Source organism: Phyllostomus discolor, chromosome 2 (genome assembly GCF_004126475.2).
Source record: "Phyllostomus discolor isolate MPI-MPIP mPhyDis1 chromosome 2, mPhyDis1.pri.v3, whole genome shotgun sequence".
NCBI classification, from domain to species: domain Eukaryota; kingdom Metazoa; phylum Chordata; class Mammalia; order Chiroptera; family Phyllostomidae; genus Phyllostomus; species Phyllostomus discolor.
In genome coordinates this window covers 91026502-91054021 of record NC_040904.2, presented here as the reverse complement: position 1 = coordinate 91054021, position 27520 = coordinate 91026502, and the positions used below count along the sequence as shown (strand labels likewise).

The following is a 27520-nucleotide window of genomic DNA, read 5'->3' as shown; positions in this document are numbered from 1 at the left end:
AAATAAACAGAAATATCCTCCTCAGGTGGAGGTAGAGAAGGGAGTAGGTTAAAAAGTACTATAGACTGTATGTTTTCACCCCCTTTAAACTTTCTTTGTTGAAGTCCTAATCTTACCTCTAAAATGATGGTATCCAGAGGTGGTCCCTTAGTGTAATTAAATTTATATGAGGTCATCAGGGTGAGCCTCATGTTGGCATTAGAAAAGGAATAGAGTAGAACTTTCTTTTCACCATGTTAGAACAAAGTGAGGTGAGGGTCCTCACCAAGAACCAGTTCTGCCCTAATGAACAAAGAACTTGAATAGATATTTAAAAAAAACAACTATAAATGGACATTTTAATGTGTTTACTAATAAACTTACTAATAAACAAATAATCTAAATATCAGGTTTTTCTTCCTCATTTTTGTTTAGGAGGTAATGAGTGATTTTTGCTTTCTAATTTTTTCTATAAAAACATTGAGTAGTTTATTTTAGTTGCACAAGTAAATTCTGATAAAAATTTTTCATATTTTAGTTAGCCAGAGTTAGTTTCTATTGCTTGCAAACATTAGTGTCTAATACATTTCCAATCCTAACCTAAACCACTTCCAAATAACATTTTCCCCATACAATCTCAAAACCATGGAAAAACAGATTTTCCATTGTGGTTCTTGGACCAAAGTCAGTATTATAATGCCTCACTACAAACACCTGTGGAAGAAAAGGGGCCACACATTAATCTGACAAGCTCAGGGGAGGCCTGTGTGGCAGCCTTTGCAAGCTTGAAGGCCTAAAGTAACCACAAAGGATGGTCTGAAATTAAAACATTAACTAAAAGCAGTTCATGGTGGGCAGTTATGGTGTTGTAGGCTGATTTTTTTCCCTAACAAAGATCAATCTTTACCTTAATAAGGCTGTCTGTTGTCTTTTGCATCTATGATAACATACCCTTCCTTGGAAATTCGAGGTAACTTCCCTTTTTCTGAAACCGTTGGACACAACCACCAGAGCTCAGAGCACAAATCCCCTCATTGTTACTGTTATCATATTAACTGACTGTTAACTACACTTTACCTACCTATGCAAAAGAAGTATTTGTCTACCATTTTACTTTTCATCCAATCCCAGAGATTTCCCTTTTGCTTCCTCCTGTCTCCCAAATCTATCAGCAATAGATCTGTAGTAACCCCTTCTGTCTCCCTCCTTTGATTGTAATGTATAAAAGATGCTCAACTGCCATTCTCCAGAGCATTTCTCAATCAGTTGAGATTTTGCTTCCCAGCAATCGTCATCAGTTTGGCTCAAACCAACTCAACAAAAATTTTCTAGCAGGAGTGTCCAATCAGTGGCCCATAATGGATATGAATGTACCCCCCAAAAACATAACTTTACTTAAAACTTTATGAGTTTTGTTTTTGTCAGTGTTGGTGTATTTAATGTGTAGCCCAAGATAACTCTACTTCCAGTGTGACCCAGGGATACCAAAAGGTTGGACATCCCTGCTACAGGTTTGAATGTCTCTTCTCTTGATACTTTGAACCTACTCCCTTCCCCCTACTTTCCCACACAGAGATGAGTTTAACTGAAAAGCAGAAGTACGCTCAATGTTTATTGCTAAAGATCTCAATTATCTGAAGTATACATTTCATTAATAAAAATGTAAGCTTAGAGTGTAAAGAGGCTAAGAAACAGCAAAGGATCGAACCTTTCATATCTGACAAGACCCTGAAATATTCATCAGGTGTTCCTGGCTACTGCACACTCTCAGGACCAAGGAAAGACATGGTAATATATGATGCTATATTTTTTCTCTGAGTGTCTACTTGTTTTTTTTACTTTAAGTTTTGTTTTCATTAATTAATTCAATTGAACTTATCTGTCAGAGAAAGAAGAGAAAGGAATGTTTATCCACTACCAGTAGCTCTCACTACAACCATGAAAATACAACTCTTTCGAGTTTTCATGTGTACTGACTAGTCCAGCAATTTCAACCAGTGTATGCACACTGGTGTGCCACAAGACTTTTTAATACATGCAATACCTTACTATTTTGTTAGGGGCACTGAACTCTTTTCCCTTAGATTGTCAAATTAAAAAATAACATCAAACAACACATTAGCCATCAGGTGTGAATGAATCAAAATTATACCTATTTTTTGTCAGATCATCAAAAAATATATAGTTTGGTGTGCCACAGGATTTTAGTAATTAATTTATCTGGGCTGTGAAATGAAAAAGGTTGAAAATCACTAGAATAAGCATTCAGGCAAGATTTAGAATGCCCAAAAGATATAAATGATCTGGAAATACAGGTACTTAAAAAATAAGCTTGTGACAGAAAAAGAAAAGATAATGACTCATGTACTCTAACTTCTATGGGTTATTTCAAAACAAAAACAAAAAGACTTGAGATTCCTATTAGAGAACACATACTGTGGTCTGAAATGGAAGTGAGAATAAATTGGCATCAGTTCACTTTGTTACCTCTCCCACTCCAGCAATGAACCAAAAAGTAATAGAAGTCATCACAAATCTGTCTTTAATAATATGTTTTGATATTTGGATACTATCTTTTACCACAACTAATTTCTCAACCTACTGGAAAGGGCAGACATGTTGGGCATTATACATCCTAGGATCTTCCAAAAATGTTAGAATCTACAAAACAGGTATGTGCAAATACTCTACAAATGAAACATTTGTTCTTCTCTGTGTCCAACAACAAACAATACCTCCAAAGATCTCCAAGATATAGATCCTTTCAGACTACTCAGAATTTAGAATTTTTTGAAGCAACTGAGTATACATTTTTAATAATCTGGACACCCTCGATGATTTCAGCATACTTAAACACATTTTAGACAAATCCAATTTATAACTAGCACATTCCACAATTAATTTGAATTGTTTTAAACTGATGTTTATGCAACTCTGAAAATGTAACAAAAGTTATTAAAAAACCCAAACACTCAAAACAGAAATAAACATAGAATAGAGCCTATATATATGCACTGTGTGTGTATGTGTGTGTGTGTATACATATGAGAACTTACAAAATGTGAAAACTATGTATAAACTGCAAAATCAAATACTATTAGAGTATGGAATAATCTCTAACTTCCTGCCATGTCATACTAGACAAAATATCTCTGGGATCACAGGAAGTTCTAATATTCTAAGGATAAATCTGGATCACATACCAAAAAATGGTTGAGAGAACTGAGGACATTCATTTATCAGAATGCAATAGGCATGTATTTTGTGCCAGGCACTACCCTAGATGCTAGGCACAGTATCAAAAATATGTCCATGTCCTTCTGAAGTTTATATTCTAAGCAGAGAACAGAATTAAGAAAATAAAAAGATAAGATAGTAAGAACTATGGAGGAAAATAAAGAAAGGTAACAGCAATGGTGATTATTCTAAGGTAGCATCTAAGAGTGATAAAAGAAGGGCTTTTTAAGAGGACACTGAAACAGAAACTTGAAAAAAGTGAAAAAGAACCTTGCAGTGTCCCTTGACTGAAGGAAGAGGAAAAGTGGCAGGTGATGAGGTCATGGGGATAACAGGGAACCAGACCATACAGTTAAGACTTCGCTTCAATCTGAAATTAGATAGGAAACCACTAGAGAATTTTTGGCAGAAATGTGATATTTTAACTTATCTTTTAAAAGGATCACTGTTCAAATAAACTTATACAGAGAAATAATTAATGGTACTTTATGAAACTCCATTTACAATATGTAAGTCAGATCGTATTTATTATAAGAGCTATCAGTGCTGGGTTGGAAGTGAAGACCAGAACTGACAAACTATATCTGAGGACAAGTCCCACAACAGAGTCAACAAATAACATGATGACTGATAATACTCAAAACATCTACCCTCGCCAATTATTTCCTAGTTTTCTGCAATTTTATAATACCAACTTAGACAAACTTTATATCACAGAGCCACTTAACTGCACAGATTTCCATGAACAAATATTCCAACTCACCTAAAGCCTAGTATTTTCCTTTCTTGTCCTGACCCCTGGAGCTAAGTCTACAGGACTAAAGCCTCTAATATATAAACTGGCTCTAATTTTTTATGTTAAAATGGTGCAGGGGAGTTATTCTGAAGGTAGTAGGGTTCACATTATGAAAAGGACAAGTTTTGCTTTTCATTTGGAAACAGAAGTATAGATTATATAGCTACACTCCCCAATCCTTTTTTTTTTAATGAATTACTGGGATGACGTTGGTTAATAAAATTATACAGGTTTCAGATGTACAGTTCTATAATACATCACCTGTTTATTATATTATGTGTTCATCACCCCAAGTAAGTCTCCTTCTATCACCATTTATAACTCCCTATAGTCTCTTCTATCTTCTCCCGACACATATACTCCTTTCCCTCTGGTAATCGCCATACTATTGTCTAGTCTATGAGTCTTTATTTTTCATAAAATTTTTATTGCTTAATCCATTCACTTTTTTCATCCAGATCCCCTCTAACAGCTGTCAGCCTGTATTTAGTAAGGACAGTACTAGTCCTCATGTAGGATCTAGGATCAATATATAAAAATCAATTCTATTTCTATGTATTAGCAGTAAAAAATTGAAAAAAAAATTAGCCCCAGCTGGTGTGGTTCAGTAGATTGAGCACCAGCCTGCAAACCAGAGGGTCCCCAGTTCAATTCTTAGTCAGGGCACATGTCTGGGTCACAGTCTAGGTCCCTAGTAAGGGGCATACAAGAGGCAACCACACACTGATGTTTCTCTCCCTCTCTTTCTCTCTTCCTTCCCCTCTGTCTAAAATAAATAAAAAGAAAGAAAGAAAAATTTTAAACTGGAAAGGAAAATTTAAAAAAGAAAAAATTTTAAAAAAGAAACAAATTTTAAACATTGCTATTTAGAAGAGCATCACACACAAAAAGATAAAAAATGAATATATCTGATCAAAGCTGTGAAAAACCTGTACAATTAAACCTATAAAATTTGCTGAGCAATTAATATATACTTTATTAGAAGTATAGGTTAGAAGACTTAATTTGCTTAAAATGTTAATTCTCTCTAAATTATCTGGAAGTTCAAGATAGTCCCAATCAAAATCCAATCAGACATTTTACAAAAATTAAGCTGTTTCTAAATTTCATATGAAAATGCAAACATAAAGTTTTGTAATGATGGGTTGGCAAATAGTTGTCAGATATGTGACCAGAAGTACAGTTGGTGAATTTCATCAAAATTTAAAGTTTCTGCTCTTCAAAATACATTTTTGAGACAAGTTACTTAATGAAAAATAAAAAATCTGTGAAAAACATATTTAATAAATGAAGTACCTCTGATAAAGTACTTGAATCCAAAATACATAAAAAACTCTCAAAATTCCATAAAAAAAACAAGCCAATAAAAGAAAGAAAAAATAAGTAAAAGATCTGAACAGACATATCACCAAATAGCATATGAAAAAATGCTCAACATCAGTAGGGAAATGTAAATTAGGACCGTAAAATATACCATGACATATCCATTAGAGTAGTAAAATGAAAAACACTGACATTTTGTTTTAAGTCTTTTCTTTTTTCCTTAGTGAGTCTAGCCAGGTTTGTAGATTTTATTAATCTTTTCAAAAAAATCTCTCTTTGTTGCATTGATTTTTTGTATAGTCTTTCTGTTCTCTATTTATTTGGCACCCAATATAAAAATTAACTCAAAATAAATCAAAGACCTGAAAAGACCTAAAAGAATGAATTACATAGAAGAAAACATGGGTACTAAACTTATGAACCTTGGTCTTGGATTTTATTAATTTCATCCCAAATGCAAGGGAAATAAAAGTAAAAATAAATGAATGGGACTATATTAAACTAAAAAAAGCTTCTGCAAAGCAAAAGAAACCACCAACAAAACAAAAAAAGCAAACAACCAAATGGGAGACTATATCTGCAAACAGTTCCAAAAAGAGGTTAACATTCAAAATATATAAAGAATTTATACAACTCAACACCAAACAAACAATCCAATTAAAAAATGGGAAGAGAAGCTGAACAGACACTTCTCCCAAGAAGGCATAAGATGGCCAATATAAAAAAAGCTCAACTTCACTAGTCACTAGGGAAATGCAAATCAAAACTACAATGAGACACCACCCTCACACCTTTTAGAAGAGCTGTATCAACTAGACAAGTACTAAAAAGTGTCAGAAGAGGTTGTAGAGAAAAAAAAATAAACCCTCATTCACTGTTGGTGGGAATACAAACTAGTATAGCCACTATGGAAAACAGTATGGAAGTTCCTCAAAAAGTTAAGAGTTACCATATGACCAAGCAACCCCTCTTCTGGGTATCTACCCCCAAAATATGAAAACATTTATATGCAAAGATATATGAACCCCTATGTTCACTACATTATTCACAGTGGCCAAGACATAGAAACAACCAAAGTGTCTTTGGATTGATGATATGATAAAGAAGATGTGATACATACTGTATTTTGCTGTGTATAATACACACTTTTTTTGCCCAAAATTTTGAGGGAAAAATGAGGATGCACATTATACATGGGTAGTATTAATTCTGTATCTATATAAATGTTTTTAATTCTTTTATTTATGCTTATGTGTTAAAAGTGTAACTCTAGAAAGCAATAATGATATCCATATGCAAAGTAATACCCTACAACATAATCGGTTTTGTTACTAAATATAAATAAATAAAAAATGAATTAAAAAAATTAAACTAAAGATCTAAAGATTTTTTCTGAAAGTTTGGGCCAAAAACATGGGGGCGCATTACGCACGAGAGCACATTACACACAGCAAAATACGGTATATACAATACTATTCAGCCATAAGAAAAGATGAAATACTCCATTTGCAACAACATGGATGAATCTTGAGAATATCATCCTAAGTGAAATAAGTCAGACAGAAAAAGTCAAGGACCACATGATTTCACTCAACAAATAAACAAAAAACTCAGACACATACAACATTATGACGATTATAAGGGAAGGAGCTTGGAGGAAGGTAATAAAGGGTAAAGGGGATCAAGTATACAGTGAAAGAAGGTTTGACTTTGGGTGGTGGGCACACAATGCAATATTCAGATGATGTATCATAGACCTGTACATTTGAAATCTATTTAATTGTATTAACCAATGTCACCCCAATAAACTTAATTAAAAAATAGGGACAACTGTTGGAGAGAATGTAGAGAAACTGAAACTCTTCTACATTCCTGATTGAACTGTAAAACTATACACCTGTATTAGAAGATACTTTGGCAGTTTCTTAAATATACAAGCACATTATACACTCATTTCACTGTCTTTACTTACTGGAAAAGAAAGCATATGTCTATGCAAAGACTTGTTCAAAAATGTTCATAGAAGCTTTATTTGTAATCTCCAAAAACTGGAACCAACCCAAATGTCCATCAGCAGGTAAATATACAGACAGATTGTGGTATACCCAAACAATGAAATACTACTCAGCAATAAAAAGGAATACCCAACTAGGAAAAGACAAGATATTCTTCAACTTGATTAAAAACATCTATTTTAAAAACCTACATACTTAAAACATCATACTTAATGATGAAAAACTAGCTTTTCCAATAATATCAGGAACAAGGCAAGATGTCCCTTCTGTTGTACCTTTCAACATCACACTGCAAGTTCTTTCTTGCTAATAAGAAAACAAAATAAAAAGTATACTGATTAGGAAGAAAAAATAAAATTCTGTTCACAGATGACACGATTGTCTATAAGAAAATCAAAAGTAATTGAAGAAAAACTCAAAATAAGCAATTACAGCAAGGCTGCGGTATACAACTGCCTTCTTATGATAGCAATTAATGAGCAGAACTTGAAATTAAAGATGATATTGTTTATATCTGCACCCAAAAATTAAATAAGTATAAATCTAACAAAATGTGTACAAGATCTACATGAGTAAAACTGACAAGTATTCAAAGAAAATTAAAGAACTAAATAAATGTAGAGATATTCCATTATTCATGAACAGGAAGACTCTACTGTTAAAATGTCAGTCCTTCCCAACTTAATCTACAGATTCAGTACAATCCCAGTTAAAATCTCAGACAGTTACCATATGGATACTGACAAACTGATTCTAATAATGCACATGGAGAAAAAAAAGACCCAGAATAACCAATGCAATATTGAAGAAGAAGAACAAAGTCAGAGTACTAACACTACCTGACTTCAAGACTTACTATATAGAGAGCTCAAGTAAGCAAGTCAGTCTGGCACTGGCTAAGGACAAACAGATTGATGAACCAGAGAGCCCAGATATAAATTCAGAGAACTATAGTCAACTGATATTTGATGAAAGAGCAAAAGCAATATAATGAAGCAGAGTCTTTTAAACAAATGACTCTGGAACTGGACATCCTCATGCAAAAATATGACATAGGCTTTACACCCTCCAAGACTGAATCACCAACTCAAAACTGATCACCAATCTAAATATAAAACATAAACCTCCTAAAAGTTTAACTGGAAAAAATAAAATCTAGATGACCTTGGGTATGGCAATTAATTTTCAGATACAATACGAAAGACAAGATCCATGAAAGAAATAAGCAATGGGCTTGACAACATCAAAATTAAAATTTCTGCTGTGCAAAAGACACCATCAAAAGAATGAGAAGACAAGGTGTACAGAATAGGAGAAAATGCTTGCAAAACACGTATCTAATAAAAGACTGTTATTCAAAATGTAAAAATAACTTTTTAAGCTCAACAATAAGAAAACAAACAATCCAATTGAAAAATGGGCCAAACCCATAAAGATACATTACAAAGAAGACATACAGATGGTAAATAACCATACGAAATTGATGCTCAATCATGTCATTAAGAAGCTGCAAATTAACAATGAGGAACCATTTAACACCTATCAGAATTGTCAAAATCCAAACACTGCCAACACCAAATGCTGGCAAGGACATGGAACAACAGGAACTCCCATTCATTGCTGGTCAGAGTGAAAAATGACACAGCCACTTTGGAAGACAGTTTGGCAGTTTCTTACACACTAAATATACTCTAACCATAGGTCTCAGCCATTGTTTTCCTTGGTATCTGTCCTAATGTGTAGAAAATTAATGCCCACACAAAATCCTTCACACAATATTTATAGCAACTTTATAACTGCCAAAACTTGGGAGCAACCAAGTGAACAGATAGGTTGTGGTATGTCCAGACAAAGAAATATTACTCAGTGCTATAAAGAAATTTGCTATCAAGCCACAAAAAAACATAAAGGAACCTTAAATGCACACTGTCAAGTTAAAAAAGCCAATCTGTAAAGGCTATGATTCCAGCTATATGATATTCTGGGGAGAAAAAACTAAAAACAAAAAGATTAATAGTTTCCAGGAGTTAGAAGAGTGGGAGAAATGAATAGATGGAACCCAGAGAATTTTTAGAGCAGCGAAACTACTCTGTATGTTACTATTATGTTGTATGCATGCCATTATACATTTGACAGGACACACAGAATGTACAACACCAACAGTAAACTGTAACGTAAACTATGGCCTCTGGGCAATAATGATGTGTCAATGTGGGTTCACTGATTGTAAGAAAAATACCACTTCAGTAGGGGATGAGTATCTGTTGATCATCCTTGCAGGGGTGGGGGCAATGTGGTAGAGGAGCACTAGGGGTATATGAGAACTCTGTAATTTCCATTCAATTTTGCCATGAACTAAAACTGCAAAAAAAAAAACTAAAGTCTATTAAAGTTTTTAAAAATACTCATATAACCAAATACTATTCAGCAATAAAAGGAAATAAACTGATACATTTAACAACATGGGTGAATTTCAAAATAATTATGTTTGAAGACAAAGAGTACAAAGAGTATGATTCCCTTTATACAAAGCTACAAAATGCAAACTACTTTCTGGTGACCAGATCCAAGTTAGTGCTTGCATGAAGGAAAAGGAGTAGGAAGTGATGAGACAGACGATTAGACAATTTAACAGAGGACACAAGAAAACTCTTGGGGATGATGGATAACATTCAGTACCTTCATTGTAGTGATGATTTAACAGGTCTACACTTTGTTAAAACTTATCAAATTGTACACCTTATATATGTGCAGCTTATTATATGTCACTTAGACCCAGTAAAACTGTTTTACAAAAAAGGAAGAATAAGAGACTGATTGGAGAACACTTAGTACACAGGTAACTTTTGTTGGGACTTTTACTATAAAGGTAGGCAGAGATCAGACAGTAGCTCAAAAGAAATGATGGGTAAAAAAGATTTTTTAATGGGGCATATTAAAATTATTTAAAAGAAAAATTTATGGCAGAACAGACAGGGCAACCATTAAAGTGATATCTTTGAGGAAAGAGGACCATATGGAACAGGATTGGAAGGGATTATATCAACCATTCATTGTGCCTCTATTGTAGCAGGCAATCTACCAGCACAAATAGGTAGGTTGGTAAATATGGCAGCAAAAGTTCTTTTCTTACTACAGTAGCCCTACCCCCATTCATGGTTTAGCTTTCTGCAGTTTCAGTCACCTGAAGTCAACTGAGGTCTGAAAATATTAAATAGAAAATTCTAGAAATAAATAATTCCTAAGTTTTAATTTGTGCACTGTTCTGAATAGTGTGATAAAATCTTGTGCCATTCCACTCCATCTCTCCAGGACATGAACCACCCCTTTGTTCAGTATATCCAGTCTATATACACTACCCATAAATTTAATTGTTGTTAATCTCTTACTGTGCCTAATTTACAAACTAAACATTATCACATAGGAAAAAGTAGTATATATAGGATCTGGTACTATCCACAGTATCAGGCATCCATTGGGGGTCTTGGAACATATCCAAAATGAATAAATGGGAACTACTGTAATAGGAGACAGTGCCATTTACTACAGTCTAGGCTAGAGGATCAGGGGATCCTTTGCAAGTGGTGATATTTAAGCTGTGCTATGAATGCTAAGATTTTCATAGGCAAAGATTCAATATGAGGTCCAAATACAGAAGGAAGACTGGAGAGTAGGCATAATCCTAAATTGGTGAAGGGCAGTAATCAAAATGACACAGTAAAAAACTAGAACTAGTGTTCTAATTTTCTTCTAGCTCAGTGCTTAGAACTTCCTATAACTGCACAGCTCCAGCCACTAGCCATCTGTGGTTTTTAAATTAAAATAAAACTTAAAACTCAGGCTTCCATTTACACTAGCCATTCAAGTGCTCAATTGCCACATGTGGCAAGTGACTATAATTCTGAAGAGTACAGCTTAATAGTATATTGCGTCATTGCAGAAAGGTCTGGATAGCGCAATTCTAAGACAAAGGTTCGATAAAGGTTAACTTCTTTTAACTACAGGTCCAGAGTTTTCTACAAAGTTAAAAAAAAATCGGCCTCAAAGAGTTACTTTTTTGAAGTTTAGATTTCTATAATAATAATTTATATGTAACCAACACAGCAATAAAAAGTACAAATTGCAAACCTCTACAATATCTCCTATACATTAATACTAATGTAGATGTCACCCCACTATCATATCATCTCTACTAATATTTAAGTAGTGAAGTCAGCCTTTATAAAATGATTTTCTAAAATGTCATTTCCACTATCTATTTTCAATCAAGCGCTACCTTTTAATTTCAAATATAGAAAATATCTTAAGGAGGCTTCTAAAAGTAATCTTTCCAACTCCATCACGCTGAGCACATTATAAAGAAATTCTAAATGTTTCACAGAAAGAAAACCTAGAAGTGCTTTAGTTGAGACATACAAAAGCTCAGAGAATTTCAAAAAGGTGGAAGGGGGTTGTAATTAAGTCAGCACTTCTTCCATCAGAAATGAAATGCATGGGAGAATGGAATTTTATAACAATTACTAAGAATTTGCTTTTTTTATTCCCATTTCAACCTATGAATCCGGCAAATTTTTAAACAAGATTGTTTAAATAAATTTGAGTTTTAATCATCTTAATAAAATGTATTCCCCCAAATACTGCAGTAATTATATTCCAGCAGTAAAATTTACAACCAACAGTAAATAATTTTCAACCAAAGAAATTATTATTTAACCATACTACTGATTTTACTTCTGATTCTTTAATTTACTTTAAACCTTATTATAAGTGATACATAAAAATAGGAAGGTCTGGGATATAAATAGATGAAACCATTTTAAATAACTTGTCCTTCAAAGACAATGATGTATTATCAATTCTCATAATTAACCTTCCATAATTCACATAAAAATTTATATACATAAATATATATACATGAACATCTGACCAGAAGGTATCCAGCCATGTAATATGCAAAACAGAGACTTTTTTTGAAGAAGATACAAGAAACACTGTACACAGGACAATGATACCTCGGTCTCCTTCAAAGTAGGCACCTTGGGACCTCACACAGTTCTTCCAATCCCCATCAACTGCCCTGTCATATTTTCCTGAATCTCAAAGATAGTCTGAAATCTCTTCCCTTTCAAAGGTGATTTTAGTTTTGAGAAAACCCAGAAGTCACAGGGCACCAAATCTGGGCTGTAATGAGGCTGAGTCACCTGGGTGATTTGATGTTTTGCCAAAAAACTCTGCACAAGACGTGATACGTGAGTTGGATGCATTGTTGTGATGAAGCTACCAATCACCAGTCACCTATAGCTCTTGCCTTCTGAATCATCCAAATAGTTGCCACAGAGGAATGTTCAAGGTTAACATAAAATTTGATGCAGATTTGTTGCTCTACCTGCTCAGTCATTTTGAATGTGATAGCCACACAGTACACATGCTCACTCAGTGGTGCCTACCATACCCACTGACTATTAGGGTGAGGTTAAGTAGTTATTGTTCATGCATGTGCATTCCAGTCCACTCTCCTTGGCTGCCATGTTATATCAATGTCATGCAAACCATCGTTATATTAACAATGGCTGGACTTTTTCCAGACAGACCTTATATATTTATATATACATACATGTGTGTATATTTATATAACATGCATTGGTAGTTCAAAAATCTCACACTGTTTTAAAAGAGGCACCTCCAAACAAGTACATGGAGCTTATTGTTCAGTAGTATGATACTTCTCAGAGTGAAGAATGAGACTTAAAATTGTGAATGGTAATAGGGTTTAATAAAAAAGGAAGTTTGGAGCCAGACAAACCTATGGAAAATGTCCTTGTAAGTGACACACAAAGGAAAACCAGAGGAGAAAGCTGTGTAAATAGAGAGGCAGAGAATGGAGTTATGAAGTCATAAATTAAAGAACATCCATAGCCCCAGAAGCTGGAAGAATCAAGGAAGAGAAACTCCCCTAGAGCTTTCTGAAGGGAATGTGGCCCTATCCATACTTACACTCCAAAACTGTGAGAGAATAAATTTGCTGTTTTAAGCCTCCAAGTTTATGGTAATTTGTTATGGTGGCCCTATCAAATGATTACAGGAGGTTACTGCACTAAACTAGGCATGAGAAATAAATGTCTAGAACAAGAGTAGTGACAATAAATGGAAACAGGAAAGATGTTTAAACTCACACACCACTCAAAAGTCTCAGAATCACTGTTGATTTAAGAGTATTTTTCTTCTGTGTTCAAAATCTGAAGAAAAATTTCACAGATTAGTAAAAAAATAAGCACAATTATAACCTTGATAGGTCTCAGATTCTTCTAGCAAAGGAAAACTGTGGACTACAAAAGTGGTTTCAAATTGTTCTCCCGGTCCAATTCTGACAATGCAACTCAAGGGAGAAGTGGGAAAAAAGTACTACCACTAGTACTAGTATGCTGAATTCTACTCAAAAAAAATTTCAAGAGACAGGGCTTAGAACTTCTACTAGAGCAGCTTCACTTTTGTACATGTAAAACTGTTGAGGGGTGAAGAGGAAGGAAAAAAGGAGGCTGAATATTTTAAGACTACATATCTAGTCATTTTCAGCACTGTTTGGCAATTTGTCCTTTCTTCTGCATTATGGACAACAGACGGTCAAGGCTAAACCCCCACAATTTATGCTATAATCCACTCCTTTCTCTTCCACCAAAATTTCCATGAAAGTCATCTCAGCAGCAAATATGGGGTTGCCCAAAAAGTTCATTTGTTTTTTTCCCCAAGATGGCTCTAGTGGCATTTAGTTGTCTTTTTCATTAGAAACAATTTTGTTAAACTGTATTGTGACAGCTGTTATATAGAGTGCATTTAAAAAGTAAAACATCAAAATTGATAAATTTTTGTGTAGTCAATTTTAATATTAAAGATAGAAGAAAATATGCAACATTTTTGACATATGCTTTATTATTTTAAAAAGGTAAAAACACAACTGAAATGCAAAAAAAAAGACTTATGCAGTGTGCAGAGAAGTTACTGTGACTGATTGAACATGTCAAAAATGTTTTGTGAAGTTTCATGCTTGAGATTTCTTGCTGGATGATGCTTCATGGTCAGGTAGACCTGTTAAGTTGATAGTGATCAAATCAAGACATTAATTGAGATCAATGTTATACTACAATGGGAGATAGTGGACATACTCAAACTATCCAAATGAATATAGTTATTAATGCAAGTGGAAAATGTCTTTTTTATGTTATGGAAAAAACTAAACAAATGTCTTGGCCAACCCAGTATTTGTCATCCTTTGAATTTGAGTAAATTCTTCAATATAGCACTTAATATAATAAGCTAGAAAATTAGGTCCTCTATTAAGTCTTCCTCCACTCCCAGTTAAACTGTTCTTTCTTCTATAATCCCACAACACTTTGTTTATATTTCTAACTAAGACAATTTATTTTCCCTTGTATTATTGCTAGTGGTATTTGTAAAGCACTTTACAGCAGTTTCATAAGGATTTCATTTAATTTTCACAGCAACTCTGTATATTTTACAGATGAAACATTTTAAGAGAGGTTAGTAACAGGGATTATAACAGACATGCACACACTTCTCTAATTCCAAATCTCCTAACAATTAAATATTACATTTCTTAAGGGCAAAGACTCCAAGGAGCCTAGGTAGTCCTTTCTGGGTAACAGATGCTTTGTGTTTTAACAAATATTTTCTTCTCTGTTTGAAAAAACTGTTTTATCTGTCTGAACTTTATTCTTGAAGACACAGCTCAAAATTTTTTCTCTAATTAGCTTTCCTTAACCCTTCCAAGCCTTACTTAGCTTTTTTTAAAGGCTGTATCATACTACTTGGTATGTTGTTACAAATGTCTTTTACAGATATATTTTTAAATGCATTAGCCTTACTATTGGGGTTTATAAGCTTGAGGGCAGCCACTATGGTATCCTCTTTTTCAACTGTAGTTGAAACTGTAGTTGAAAAAGAGGATACCACCTAGCACTTAGTTGGTGCTCTATCACCTGTTTCCTGTTTGATGCTCAATAGTCCCCAATCTACTTCCTGCCCCAATTCCTAAACCCTTTATTTTTTTATTACAGGCAGAGACTGTTGTGACTAACTAAACATTATGATATTTTAACAGTAAATATTACTCAAACCACTCCTAAGATTTAAAGCTCACAAGCCAAGGAAGTATTTTAATTATCTGACAGGAGAAAAATTTAGTGTCTAGTTTAGATGACTGTAGAGGGCAGCAAAGCAGCAGTAGTATCCTCAAAGAAAAATGTTTTCTTAGGAAACCAGATTTGGTTTTTTTTTGTTTGTTTTTTAAACAAATGCTGTTATGATTAAAGCTTTTAGAATACAGACCTTTTAGCATGCTATATACAAATTTCACCAACTACTTATATATTTAAACATTTTCACTATCAATTATAAATACAACAAAAAATGTATATGTATCAATGCTTAGATCTGTTTATACACAATTGAAAAAATAAGTTTGATAAATGATTCATGACTTCAAAACAGCCATAATTGCAAACTGGTCTACAAATCTAAAAGTTGAAAGTGTCTTTCCATCAAAAGATGTAAAAATAACCTACCTTAAATACAGAAAAGAATGTCAATGGTCTAACTAAAGTTTATTTCTTGCTCAGAAATAACAGATGTCTTCATTAGTATTACTAACTCTAGCCTCGATATGCCTTGTTTTTCAAAATCAGTCAACTGTAGGGGCTATCTTACCTGTACAAGATAAAAAATAAATTCTCTATCATTGTACTAGTGTACAATAAACAGAAGGTAACACCTTGAAAGATAATAGGAGGTTCTTACTGTTATTTCAGTATTAATTTTGGTTCTATTATGAACTAGGCAAATGATACTGTATCATCAAAATCATATATATGTAATCTCAGAATTGCTTAGGAATGGGAAACAACTATAAAAGTAGATACTCAACATAACTGAATTATTTGTATGTTAGTGAAAGTTTTTGTAGATGGTAGGTTTTTACGTCTTTAAGTTTAACAAGCAGAAATCAGAGATTTAGAGTAGCTGCTACACCCATTATCATATGCAGACTCATAGTGTAGTGAAAAATGCTATGATGTTCCAGCCCTTTGCCATTAGTGAGGATAGAACTGTTAGCTATGTACCTTCTTCCACTTAAATCTATTCAAAAAGGAAAAAAATGAGCTCTTTAAAAAAAAGTTTGCATTTAAAGTAAAGATACCAGAGTACCTGTGAGCACATTAAAACTAGACAGTTTATTGTCTTAGTATTAAATTGACTTTTAGTCATGAATGATTGTCTCTAATCTAAATAAAATCAGAAGGGGATTTCAAGTTCATAATGACAAGACACTTGTGAAATGAAAGTTAATCTGTCCCATAGTAGCTATGACTAAATTAGTCATTTTCAAAAATGATGGCCTGAGATATTTCAGTAATAACAATCATGTTTGTCATGGGTAATTTACAGAAATAGTTCTTTACAAAATTAATCTTATCAGTTTACCAATACTGACATTTTAATATTTTTGGTTTTTTTCTGACTTGAAGCCATTAGAAGAATTAAACTCTTAATCATGTAGAATATTCTTAAACACTGAGTTGAGTCCTAGCTGTGTGCACCTATGTTTATATATTTGTCTCTGGGTTTTCTCTTATCCTTGCCAGTAACAGCACTATTATACTTTCATTACAAAATAGATTAGCCATCTTAAATTTACTCAATTTATTCCTAAAACTCAAACCCAGAGTGAGATATCTTGTACATCAAGTGAGGTATGCCTCACAGAAGCTGCATCTATCCTGGGATAAATAAAACAAAGATGATTTTGCAATACCAAAGAATTCATCCTAGGTCAATTTTGCAAACACTTCAGATTCAAAATGGGTAAGACAATGAGGAGTAAACAGAACTAAAGAGTGCAAAGAGAATTTTTAGAAAAAAGAAAAACCAATGAAAAACTATCTCATCAAGCAACATATTTAAAATCCATTAACTTTTTCTAGTTTAAGTAAACATGTGTGTGTGAATGTGTGTATTTCCACCCATCTTGGCAGATAGGAACAGGAATAATCTCAAGGCAGAATAGTAACAAGTATACAAACTTCTCTAAGGATATATTTCCTAGGGAGTGTTTGGCACAATATACAGTCTGCAACATAACAGGCATTACACACATACAAAATAATTTGTTTAATTAGTTTGTAAAACAGAATATTTTACTGAAGAATTTCTTAGACCATTAACAAACTAATGTACATAGTGACTTTCCATGAGGGGGCTATACGGTCAGTTTTTCCCATTCCCAAATGTATTCAACCATGGTATTTTGTTCCAAAAACGTATCTTCTCAGACTAGTATTCCACTGAAATGCTTTGGCAAACACTGCTCTAAATACTGCATGAAAAAAGGAAGAGAATTTGCATGCATTTCCCACTAGTGACCACATGTCAGACTGTTAAACACAGAACAGGAGAGGCCTCCAGAGACCAAAGATCTCAGAGATATCTAGGATCAGATAGGAAATAAAACAATTCAGAAAAGCTTTTATAGTCATTTATTATAGCTATTACTCTATTTTTTATTTCAACATGGGAGACAAAATCATAAACCAAGTATTATCTGATACCATTTGGTCAATTCCTTAAACAATTACAATGGGAGAAAGCAAATGCTAAAATCAATATAATTTAAAAAACAATTTGTTTATTCTGTGATATGTACTATGATACATACAATGAAGCTTGAAACAAAGTCTTTAATGCAAAGAGCACACATCACAAAACAATTTATAATTAGATACTAATTAATTGCAGTATATAATTAATTATATACAATATAGTATAGAAGGTTTACGGAGAAAATTAATCTTAAACTGGGCACTTCAAAATCAGAGTAGGTAGAGGAAGGAAGAATAATGTCATTTTAGGCTTTATAGGACCAGAGAAGGACAACGTACTTCAGAGAAACGATAGTTTCAACCTACACTGTCTAACACGGTAGACACCAGCCACAACTAACTACTGAACAAATGAAATACAGTTAGTCTAAATATCAGTCTGTAAGTATAAAATGCATACCAGATTTCAAATACTTACTATGAAAGAAAATGTATGTCAATTTTAAAATATTAACTGCATGCTAAAATATTCTGGTTATGTCATGTTAAATAAAATATTAAGGTTAATTTCATCCATTTCTTTCACTTTTTTAATGTGCCATCAGGATAACAAAATTATGTGGCTCACATTTTATTTCTGTTAAACAGTGCTGGTTTAAACTAAATTTGATTTTGCTGTTAAATACCTGAAATAAATAAATTTGAAGAAAAAAAAGCAACTTGAGTGCCTACTCCATGCCACACATATGGGGACATGTGAACAAAATAGTAGAGTATTATTTCTTTCAGAATAGCAATCACTTCTGGTCAAATCATAAATAAAAATGCTGTAAAAATAGCACTTTAGAGGAAGGAATCATCTGATGATGTCTCTTAAAATACAAATGATCCAATCCCCACTCTCCATTTCTCACTCCTCTTGCCAAAATTGGTGATCCAGTAAGTCCATAGTAGGGCCTGGAATGTTGTTTTGGAAAAGAATCCCTAGTAACTATAATTTGAATCCATCTGCACATCCTACTTTTGCTGACCCTAGCTAGTTAAGGAGAATGATTTATAAGCTCCTCCCCACTTTAAAAAATGTATTTCTTCCAAAGAAACTTAGGCTTGAGAGCTAACAGGTATAATGTCCAAATTATTTAAAATAAGAAAAAGTTTAATTTTATTTTTAATGATTAAAATTGAAGAAAATCAAATAGTTTTTTAACTATTGTAACTGCCCTATTTATAAAGCCACAATTTACTATCTTACACCAACAAAATAATCATGTATAGTGTTGAAAAGCATACTGTCAATTCTTAGCCACTTAATCTAGTTATGAGCTGGTATGTTTACACACATGCCTCAAATTCCAATTTATGAGTATCTACTCAGAATGCAACAGAGTTCTTTCCTCATCTCAATTAGCAGAATGAATGTTGGTAGTCAATAGGGTTACAAGAAAAACAATCTCCTGGATGCTAAAAATTCACAGTGTAAGTATGCAATACAATATCCTTTCTAAAACAATTATGGTACCTGCAATATGTCTCAGAAGGCAGCTCTCACTAAAATTTTAGAGTAGTGACCTAAACTATAAGGAGTGAGTTACTTGTACTACTCTGGCTGGTGTGGCTCAGTGGATAGAGCACAGGCCATCAAGCCAAAGGGTCGCTGGTTCCATTCCCAGTCCGAGCACATGCCTGGATTGCGACCCAAGTTGTGCCCCCAACAGGGGGTGTGTGAGAGGTAAGTACACATTGATGTTTCTCTCCCTTTCTCCTTCCCTTCCTTCCTCTCTAAAAATAAATAAATATATATATATATATTTTTTTTAAAAAGAAGTGAGTCACTTGGAAAACACTTAAAGCTCACCCTTGATAAAGATTCACAACAATTTTATTCAAATAGATGACTAAACTATGTCAAAACCCGTCATAAAATAAAAAATCTCAAGTTTTATAAAATCAGGAAAGTATATGGTTTCAAGACTTGACAGACAATTTTAGATAAAAATATAAAAGGTAATCAAAAGTAAATTAATGATTTGAAGGATTTTGGATTTCAGTTCTTGGCACACAAAATCATCTTTACTAGTCATGCCATTACTGATTTAAGGGTTATTTGATTCCATGTTAATCACTATGATTAATTAAATGCTGTATCTTTCGAAAACCATATAGTACTTCTTGTCAATTTTTATGAAGAATTTAATAGGTTACAGAATATACTACAGCAATATATTATTTACTCATTTTTCAGGAATAAATTACAAAATGTCAAAACACTCCTTTTTAGCAGACTCCTCTTCAATAATTTATAGTCCAAATAGTTATAATAAGCCGTAAGTTTTATTCCTTAACTACACAAATATAAAATGAACATCAAAGTTGTTGAATCATTAAGTTATATATGTAAAAATATATGTAAGCCTAAGTGACTTAAACAAGGTAAGATAATAAATACACACAAACATACATGTAATTGCCCAGCTTTTTCCAATTCCTATGGATGCTGTAGCTAAATACAAGAAAAGATTATGTGATTTTTGCTTGCTTTTAAGTTTGTTTCAATTTCCAATTATATTTGTTTAGAATGCAGAAAGATTCATATGTGCAATACGTATTTTAGCCTCCAGGCTAATACTATAAGTAACTTAATAAAGTGTGAGTGAAATTGAGACTCCCCTCTTCAACTCGACATTTTCAACGTAATCACCAACATTTTAAGTGACTTTATGGAACTGCCAAATCCTTAAATGCGTTCTGCATCATGAAGGGAAAAGTCAACTAGGTTTCACATAATTACACAGTTGATTTCACCATACATTTATCTGAAGTAAATTTAACAAATGTCTAAAGAGAACTGACTGGGCTATATACTTAAAATAATGATGTAAAGTACAAACACAGCAAGTCAATGAATGAACTCAAAAACTCAATTATTCAAGACATCATGGTAGAATTTAAAAATGACAAACAGCAGACTGGCTGACTTTAATGTGCAATACACTAAGTGCTAACATGTGAATGTTTACTACATTGCATGCACTCTGCTAAGTGTTTTATTTCATTTTTTTCATTTAATCCTCACAAGAACTCTATAGGCAAGGTGATATCATTTTTTTAAAGATGAGAAACCTTAAGTTTACTGAGGTTAAATAATTTGCCAATCACACATCTAGTAAGTAGCAGTCTTTTTTCAGAATCAAATTATGTAGTATCTAAACCATAAACTGCAGAGGGGGTAAGGGAGGAAGAGAAGGGGGAGAAAGAGAGAGCGCAAACCTGTACCATATACCACACTGTCTAATCTCAATAAGAAGATCTGACTCAACTTACTCTTCTAAAGTAGGTTTTTTGGTCTTTTTTCTCCTCTCAGTTCATATTTATATATCACTACCTAATTGGTTAGGTATCCTTCTTCTGGGCATAGTATCTCATGCAGACCTCCCTCATAAACTCCAAACTGTCCTATAATCATCTATTCCCTTCATGCCTACCACAACGTTATAAGATACTTTAAGACAGAATTCTGCTTTATTCATGTTCTGTATCCCCAAGTACCTATCAACTGCCACGAATATAAAAAATACTGAAAGTGGTCTTAAAGCTTCAATATCACATTAGATCTTTTCTATAATCTTCTAAACATCCATCTTAAGCTATAAATCTTATTGAAATTGGAAATACTAAAATCCTACATTCAAACAGGAACTTACTAAGGTCAAATAGTCTAGCTTCTCTATTACTGATAATATTCTCCACATCAAGAAAAAACAGAAAGAAAGGTGAGATAAAGTTAATCACTTATGAATTGATCATAAAGAAATATGGAATTCTAGAATTAAATAAATGAGGTTTATTAAGTCAGATAGTATTGTAAATTTAGTCTCTTTAACCTTCATACCTAGCTATTTGTTAGGCTTAAAAAATATATGAGAGAACCTGACAGTTTTTCACCTGTAAATTCTTAAAATAAGACAGCTAATGTCTATGCCCAAACAAATTTGATGTAATTTTTTATAAATTTCAAATATCAAGTCTACCAGTTGCAAAGTTTTTTTACCAGTTAAATTAACATGATATGAAAATTACCTGTGGTAATAGATGATATTGCAGAGGTTGAATGTAGTTAAGACTATGCTAAATGTAAGCCACATATCAAAAACACTAGCAAAAAGAAAAACTGCTTATTATATCAAAAGAAAAATATTCTATTAACAAATCATCAGATAGACATTTCTAATAAGCCTAAAAATCTTTTCAACTCTAAAACTGACTACTCACATATTAGTACATGTCAAACCTTGTAAGCAGTACTATTAATGTTAGATCAACAGAAGGTTATATGAAGAAAATTCTGTTCCCATATGTACTAAGCATCCAAAAGTCACAAGTGTAACCAACTCAGAGGCTAAATTTAAAATAGAAAAAGGTTGATGGAAAAAACTCATCATAAGGGTTCACAAACTGGGGTGTTATAACACAATACACCAAAAAAAGGAAGCTGTTAAAATGAGCAGTGCACAGTAACACAAAGCTACTGCCTGCCTCTACCACTACAAACAGAGTTGACTAAAAACTTCAATTTACACATCCTCTAAATCACAGTCCATTTGCCTGAATTTTTAGGACTCTAAAATATAGTACATTATCAAAGATATTTTTAAAAACTCTTTTCTTCTTCCATGAGAAAACCGATTTCTTCAAAAAGCAATCAACACTTAACTTGCACAACTGTGAAAGTATTACCCAAATTCTATTTCCTTGTGTCAGATGCACATATTACCTAACTTCAGTCTTCCATAAGGCTTTTGCCCAGCTACTTAAGCCTTTATTGGAGGCACAAATAATATTCTCTCAGTCCTTAACACAACCTGGATTAAGATAGTAAAACTAACACTTTTTTCCCACCCAACTGTAATCGACAATCTTCCTTAATGGAAAGAACAGTACACAAATTCAATCTAGAATCCTGCATCAATTCAAAGTAGTAACAAACATTAGGAATTTTGTGGTGAAACCAAACACCTGGGGAGTGGGGCTACCACAAACAAACAAAATATTGTAGATTAAACAACATGTCGTTTATCATCGTGTACTTTGTAAATCAGAAACTTTCATCACTTGAAACGTAGTGGTGAACTGCAGCCTATAAGGGGCACTCAATCTCTTGAAATGTTTGCCTCTCTCATAACCAACCACCTTGACACACCTACCCCAAACAGGAGTCGCTTCTAAACCACTCTCCAAGAAATCCGCACACATCTTTCCTTTTAATGAGTATTGGTAAAACTTCGGGTATGTTTTAAGATTTCATTACACACTGAGATCCAACAGTAGCCTTAAATACCAGTAAAAAAAAGTCTTGGTAACCACTGTTGGAGCAAACGTAAATTTTGCTTCTCCACCTTCTTCACCAAGTAAGAAGCTTCGAATGAATAAGGTCCTGCAGTGTTTCGGTATTACCAAAGGGCAGACTGAGCTATTCCCCAAAAGCTGGTGGCCTCATTTTGCCAAATCATCGCCTTCTATTAATGACCACTTTCGTCCATCTTTCTTGTATGAAAGATATTTTTATACCGTCCTTAACAAGTAGACTTTTAGCTTCCAACATGTAGGAACAGAACTAGTTCCCAAATGTGAAAGGAAAACTGTACCATAAACACCAGGGAAGAGACAGGGAAGGGCCATGTGGTTTGTTGTGATCAGAAGAGCTGGGCACAGTCGACGCTATCAGGTATGTAATACACAAATCAAACAGTGCTTGCAAAAATAAAGACTGGCAGTGCGAGAGACGTCCCACAAACGAAGGCAGAGACAGGCTCAATACAAAGCCATCCAGAGGCAGCCAGAGCAGAACCTGGCCGGAGGAGCTAAGGAAACTGACTGTAGGGGATGCCGCAGGGTGGGCTAACATGGTGCCTTCTCCAGGGTGGAAGGGGGAGAGAAGTGGACCCGAAGACTTCATTCCGTCGGACGCTGGTCCCTAAAGGTATTTAGGCTCACAGTTGAAGTTTCACCGGGGAAAAGGGAGGCGACAAACGTGCTTCCCGGCACCTCAGACCCAGCCCTTAAGTCCAGTCTCTTGGCTTCCGGCTCCAATTAGCGAGGAAGTAACGGTCTGCGGAGCACACACGGAGGAGTCCGGACAGAAAAGCAGCACCGCCGAACCCCGACAGTCAGCGCGGCGAGCAGTGCGGCCGCGGAGGAGCGGAGCGGGCGGCGGGCGTCGCTCTCCTTGCCCCAGCCCCGGTCCTGCCCCGTCCTCGCCCCAGACGCGGGGAAAAGTTTCCAACAAAAGTCTGCGGCACCCGCTCGCGCAGCCAACCGCCAGACACAACCGCCTAGCCGCTGGGGAGAGCAGCCTGCGCCTGCCCGGCCAAGGCGCCCAGACCCAGGGTCGCGCCTCCCTCAGCCCACGCCGAAGTTCACCTACCACAGAGCCGGGAGAAGAGAAGCAGCGGGAAGAGCAGGAGCAGCAGCGGTGGTGGCGTCGGGGGTGGCAGCAGGAGACCGGCTCCGGGGGGAGAAGCGGAGGAAAGTTGTGCTTTGCCGCCTACGGGACACAGCGGAGCCGGTCCCGGGGTCCGCGCCATTCCCCACCCTCCCCCCGGCCCGCTGGCTCGCTCGTCGGCCCCCACAGGCTCCCCGGGACCCGGCGCCTCAGGCTCCTGGCGGCGGCTGAAGCGGCTGCGGCAGGGCGGCGGCGGAAGGACTAGCGCGCGCGTTCCTAACTCCTAGTTCTTGAACCTCCGCCGCCGGCTGACACTGAGCGGAGTGCTAGCGGCTGCTTCGGCACCGCCGTCGCCGACGCCACTGCCGAAGCTGAGGCGGGAGCCGCCCGCCACTGCCGCCGCCGCCGCCACTCCCCTCCCCCCGCTCCCGCCCGCCTGGAACTCCTGGGAACTCGGAACGCACCACCCCGCCCTGTGCGGGAGGGGGAGAGGAAGCCGACCCTCTGAGCGGGCGCAGGAACTCGCCGGCCCCACGCCAACTCTCGCTCCCGTCTGATCCCAGACTGCCTGCCGCGTCTCCTCCCACCCGGCTCCCCTACACAAGCTCCGCCCCTTTCACACACACACAGAGAAATCTCTTCTCTCCGCTTTGATAACGGGGTTTCTCCCAAAGCAAGGCTCTAAAAAGGACAAAAAAAAAAAAATCTGGAATAGATTAGTAGGCTCCGCCCCTCGTTCCAGAGACGTACCCCCCTTCCAAGAGTTTCCAATGGTCTCGCCCACCCCGCCCCTCGTGGGTCCACCGCTGCCCCGGCGCAGATGGAGGCGGAGGGCGGTGGCGGGACAATCGGGGTCGTGGCTGGCCTCACCCGGGCAGCGCTCTCCTTCAGGCGGGGACTTGGGATTGGGAGGGTGTTGGAAGGGGAAGGCTAGATGGGGTTACCCCTTCCGTTGCCTACTTAGGAAGCTGGACGCAGCCTGCTGGACTAGTCATTTATCTCTTCGCCACGGGCGCAAGGGGCTGAGAGACTTTGTCCTTCCTGCTTCCCGGGACAGCTTTGCTCTCCGAATTCCTCCCTTTTTTCCAGCCCCACTTCCCCCCAGCCCGGTGAGGCACGTTTGCACGGGCATTTTCCTTGCTTCTTTCACTGGGCGGTCGGCTCGATGGAAGGGTCTGCGTTGCTGGGCGAGGAGAGGGACCCCAGAAGGTTTGCTTTCCCTCTCTCGCTTCTCCCAGCTGCCGGGCTGTCAGTTGTCCTCGCCTGGCGACTGGCAACAGGAGGCCATGGATTTCCCCCATCGGAGCGCCTCTAGTGCGGTGGTGTTTTTCTTTGGTTTTGTTTCATTTGCATGTACGCACGTGTAATTTTATTCTCATTATTTGCTTTCCTTTGAATTTACTGCAGGAAAGCGACCTTGGGAAGTGTTCAACCTTTGCCCTTAAGAAGAGCGTCTGTGGTCCACCACGACCCTCCCTCACTCCAGATGGGCTGCTCGCCCTGTCCTCTTCATCCGCGCGCCTCGCACAGTTCTGGTGGCCTGACCTTGGAGGCACTGCCACCGGCGGTTCTTCCGGGGTGGTGGACAGTTTGAACTGTCCTGAGGGGGACTGAAGGCAAAAGGCACAAGTCCTCATGTCTTGACACCATTAATTTTACGTTAAATCTTGCCGTTTCCACCGATAGGCACAGGCACGCTCCAATAAGAAAGTCGAACTAGGATTTAGCCGCTTGTCTCAGCTAAACTAAATGATTGCCTGCCGCCAAGATCACACTGTCATTCCTCTTCAATCACTAGGGTCTCCCACCCTCCACCCACTGACAGTGTTTTACTCGCTTCCTAGGCTACATACTATTCTACCCTTCTGCCCATATATTTTTTTAACTTATGCCTCCCATCCTAGTTCTTAGTTTAGAACCTCTCTTCCTCCACCACCGTATCTCTCTTCCACTCTACCCCTGCCTGCCTCTGCCTTTCTCCTTGAGCCTGTCTCGAGTAGCCATTCCTTTCCATCACCTATTCTCAGGGTGCATTTATGACTAAACCTTGCCCTGCGTACGCTCCAGGAAATTCCCTGATGATGATCATCATAATTGACGAAATGTAGCTATTGTGACATTGCTAAGCTCTGCTGACACTACCATTTCCCTTCAGGAAATTTATTTTTCTTTTTTTTGCATTCCCTAAACCTAATTTTACTGCTAAATTTAGAGTCAACTGTGCAGCGACTAGCTAATTATCTGTTAAGATAGCCACTTTAATACGTTGTTGATACTCACTTAAATGTTAACCAAAAATTTAATGTCTCTAGCCAATTTCATCATCTCCCTATCCCCCAGCCATTCCCTAATGGTTCCAGTCTCCAGAAACAGTAATTTAGCCAACATTTGAAAAGGTGCCAAAGGCTTAATACGGGGGCCACTGTTTGATTGCCATGGAGACCACGAAGGATTAGCTGGTTTAGTGCTTCTCAAAAGGATGATGTGAAGATTTAAGAAATATATATCTTCCGTATTTTGAGAAATGGATTAGTGGCATGCTATGATTATATTCTCCTCTGACCTAAAGAGAAGAGAGAGCTTGGAAGAGTAGTATTTATAGATGTTATATAAGCATTAAAAGAGCTCTGTGCTAGTGTTTTATGTGCATACAAGCATTATGTTATAATAATAATTTGTGTTGATATAGCATCTTCAGCCAAGGATGTCAAAGCACACTCTTCTCACACAAGGTAACAATTACTATTGTTCCTATTTGACAGCTGGAGGAACCTAGGCACAGAGGTTAAGTGCAAAAACTACCGTCCACGTGGTGGTTTTTCTGCCAGAACCAAGTTTTTGCCTTCCACTGAGCACCACTAACCTCTTGAGATTCTTAAGTTAAAAACAAATTTGCTGAGGTAACTCAAATTTCTACTTCCTAAGTGTCCAGTCTCAAATTACATTCTCCTCAAGTAAAGACGTACCCACCCCAAGCTTTCCTCTTGGAAATTATTATTAGCTACAGAAAAAGATTTTATATTATGCTGTATAGCTTTTTTCAAGGACTAGAATTATTGATTTTATAAAAACCTTTAATATGAGAGCATTACTTGGCTTTACACCATTTTTAATTGTCTAA

The 27520-nt window shown here is 36.2% G+C and overlaps 1 protein-coding gene across 5 annotated transcripts in view; it reads right to left on the bottom strand.

Annotated features, from left to right (window-relative positions):
• Positions 1-24964, bottom strand: part of NECTIN3 (nectin cell adhesion molecule 3) — a 125757-nt gene extending 100793 nt beyond the window's left edge. For 2 of the 5 annotated variants that reach the window (XM_036018065.1, XM_036018064.1), the window contains exon 1: positions 24382-24961. In XM_036018065.1, the coding sequence (XP_035873958.1) occupies positions 24382-24541 (160 nt within the window). In that variant the 5' untranslated portion in view covers positions 24542-24961. Of the gene's footprint in view, positions 1-24381 lie in introns of all 5 variants that reach the window. The other 3 variants (XM_028504160.2, XM_036018063.1, XM_028504145.2) reach the window with 3 other exon arrangements.
• Between the last annotated feature and the right edge of the window lie 2556 nt (positions 24965-27520).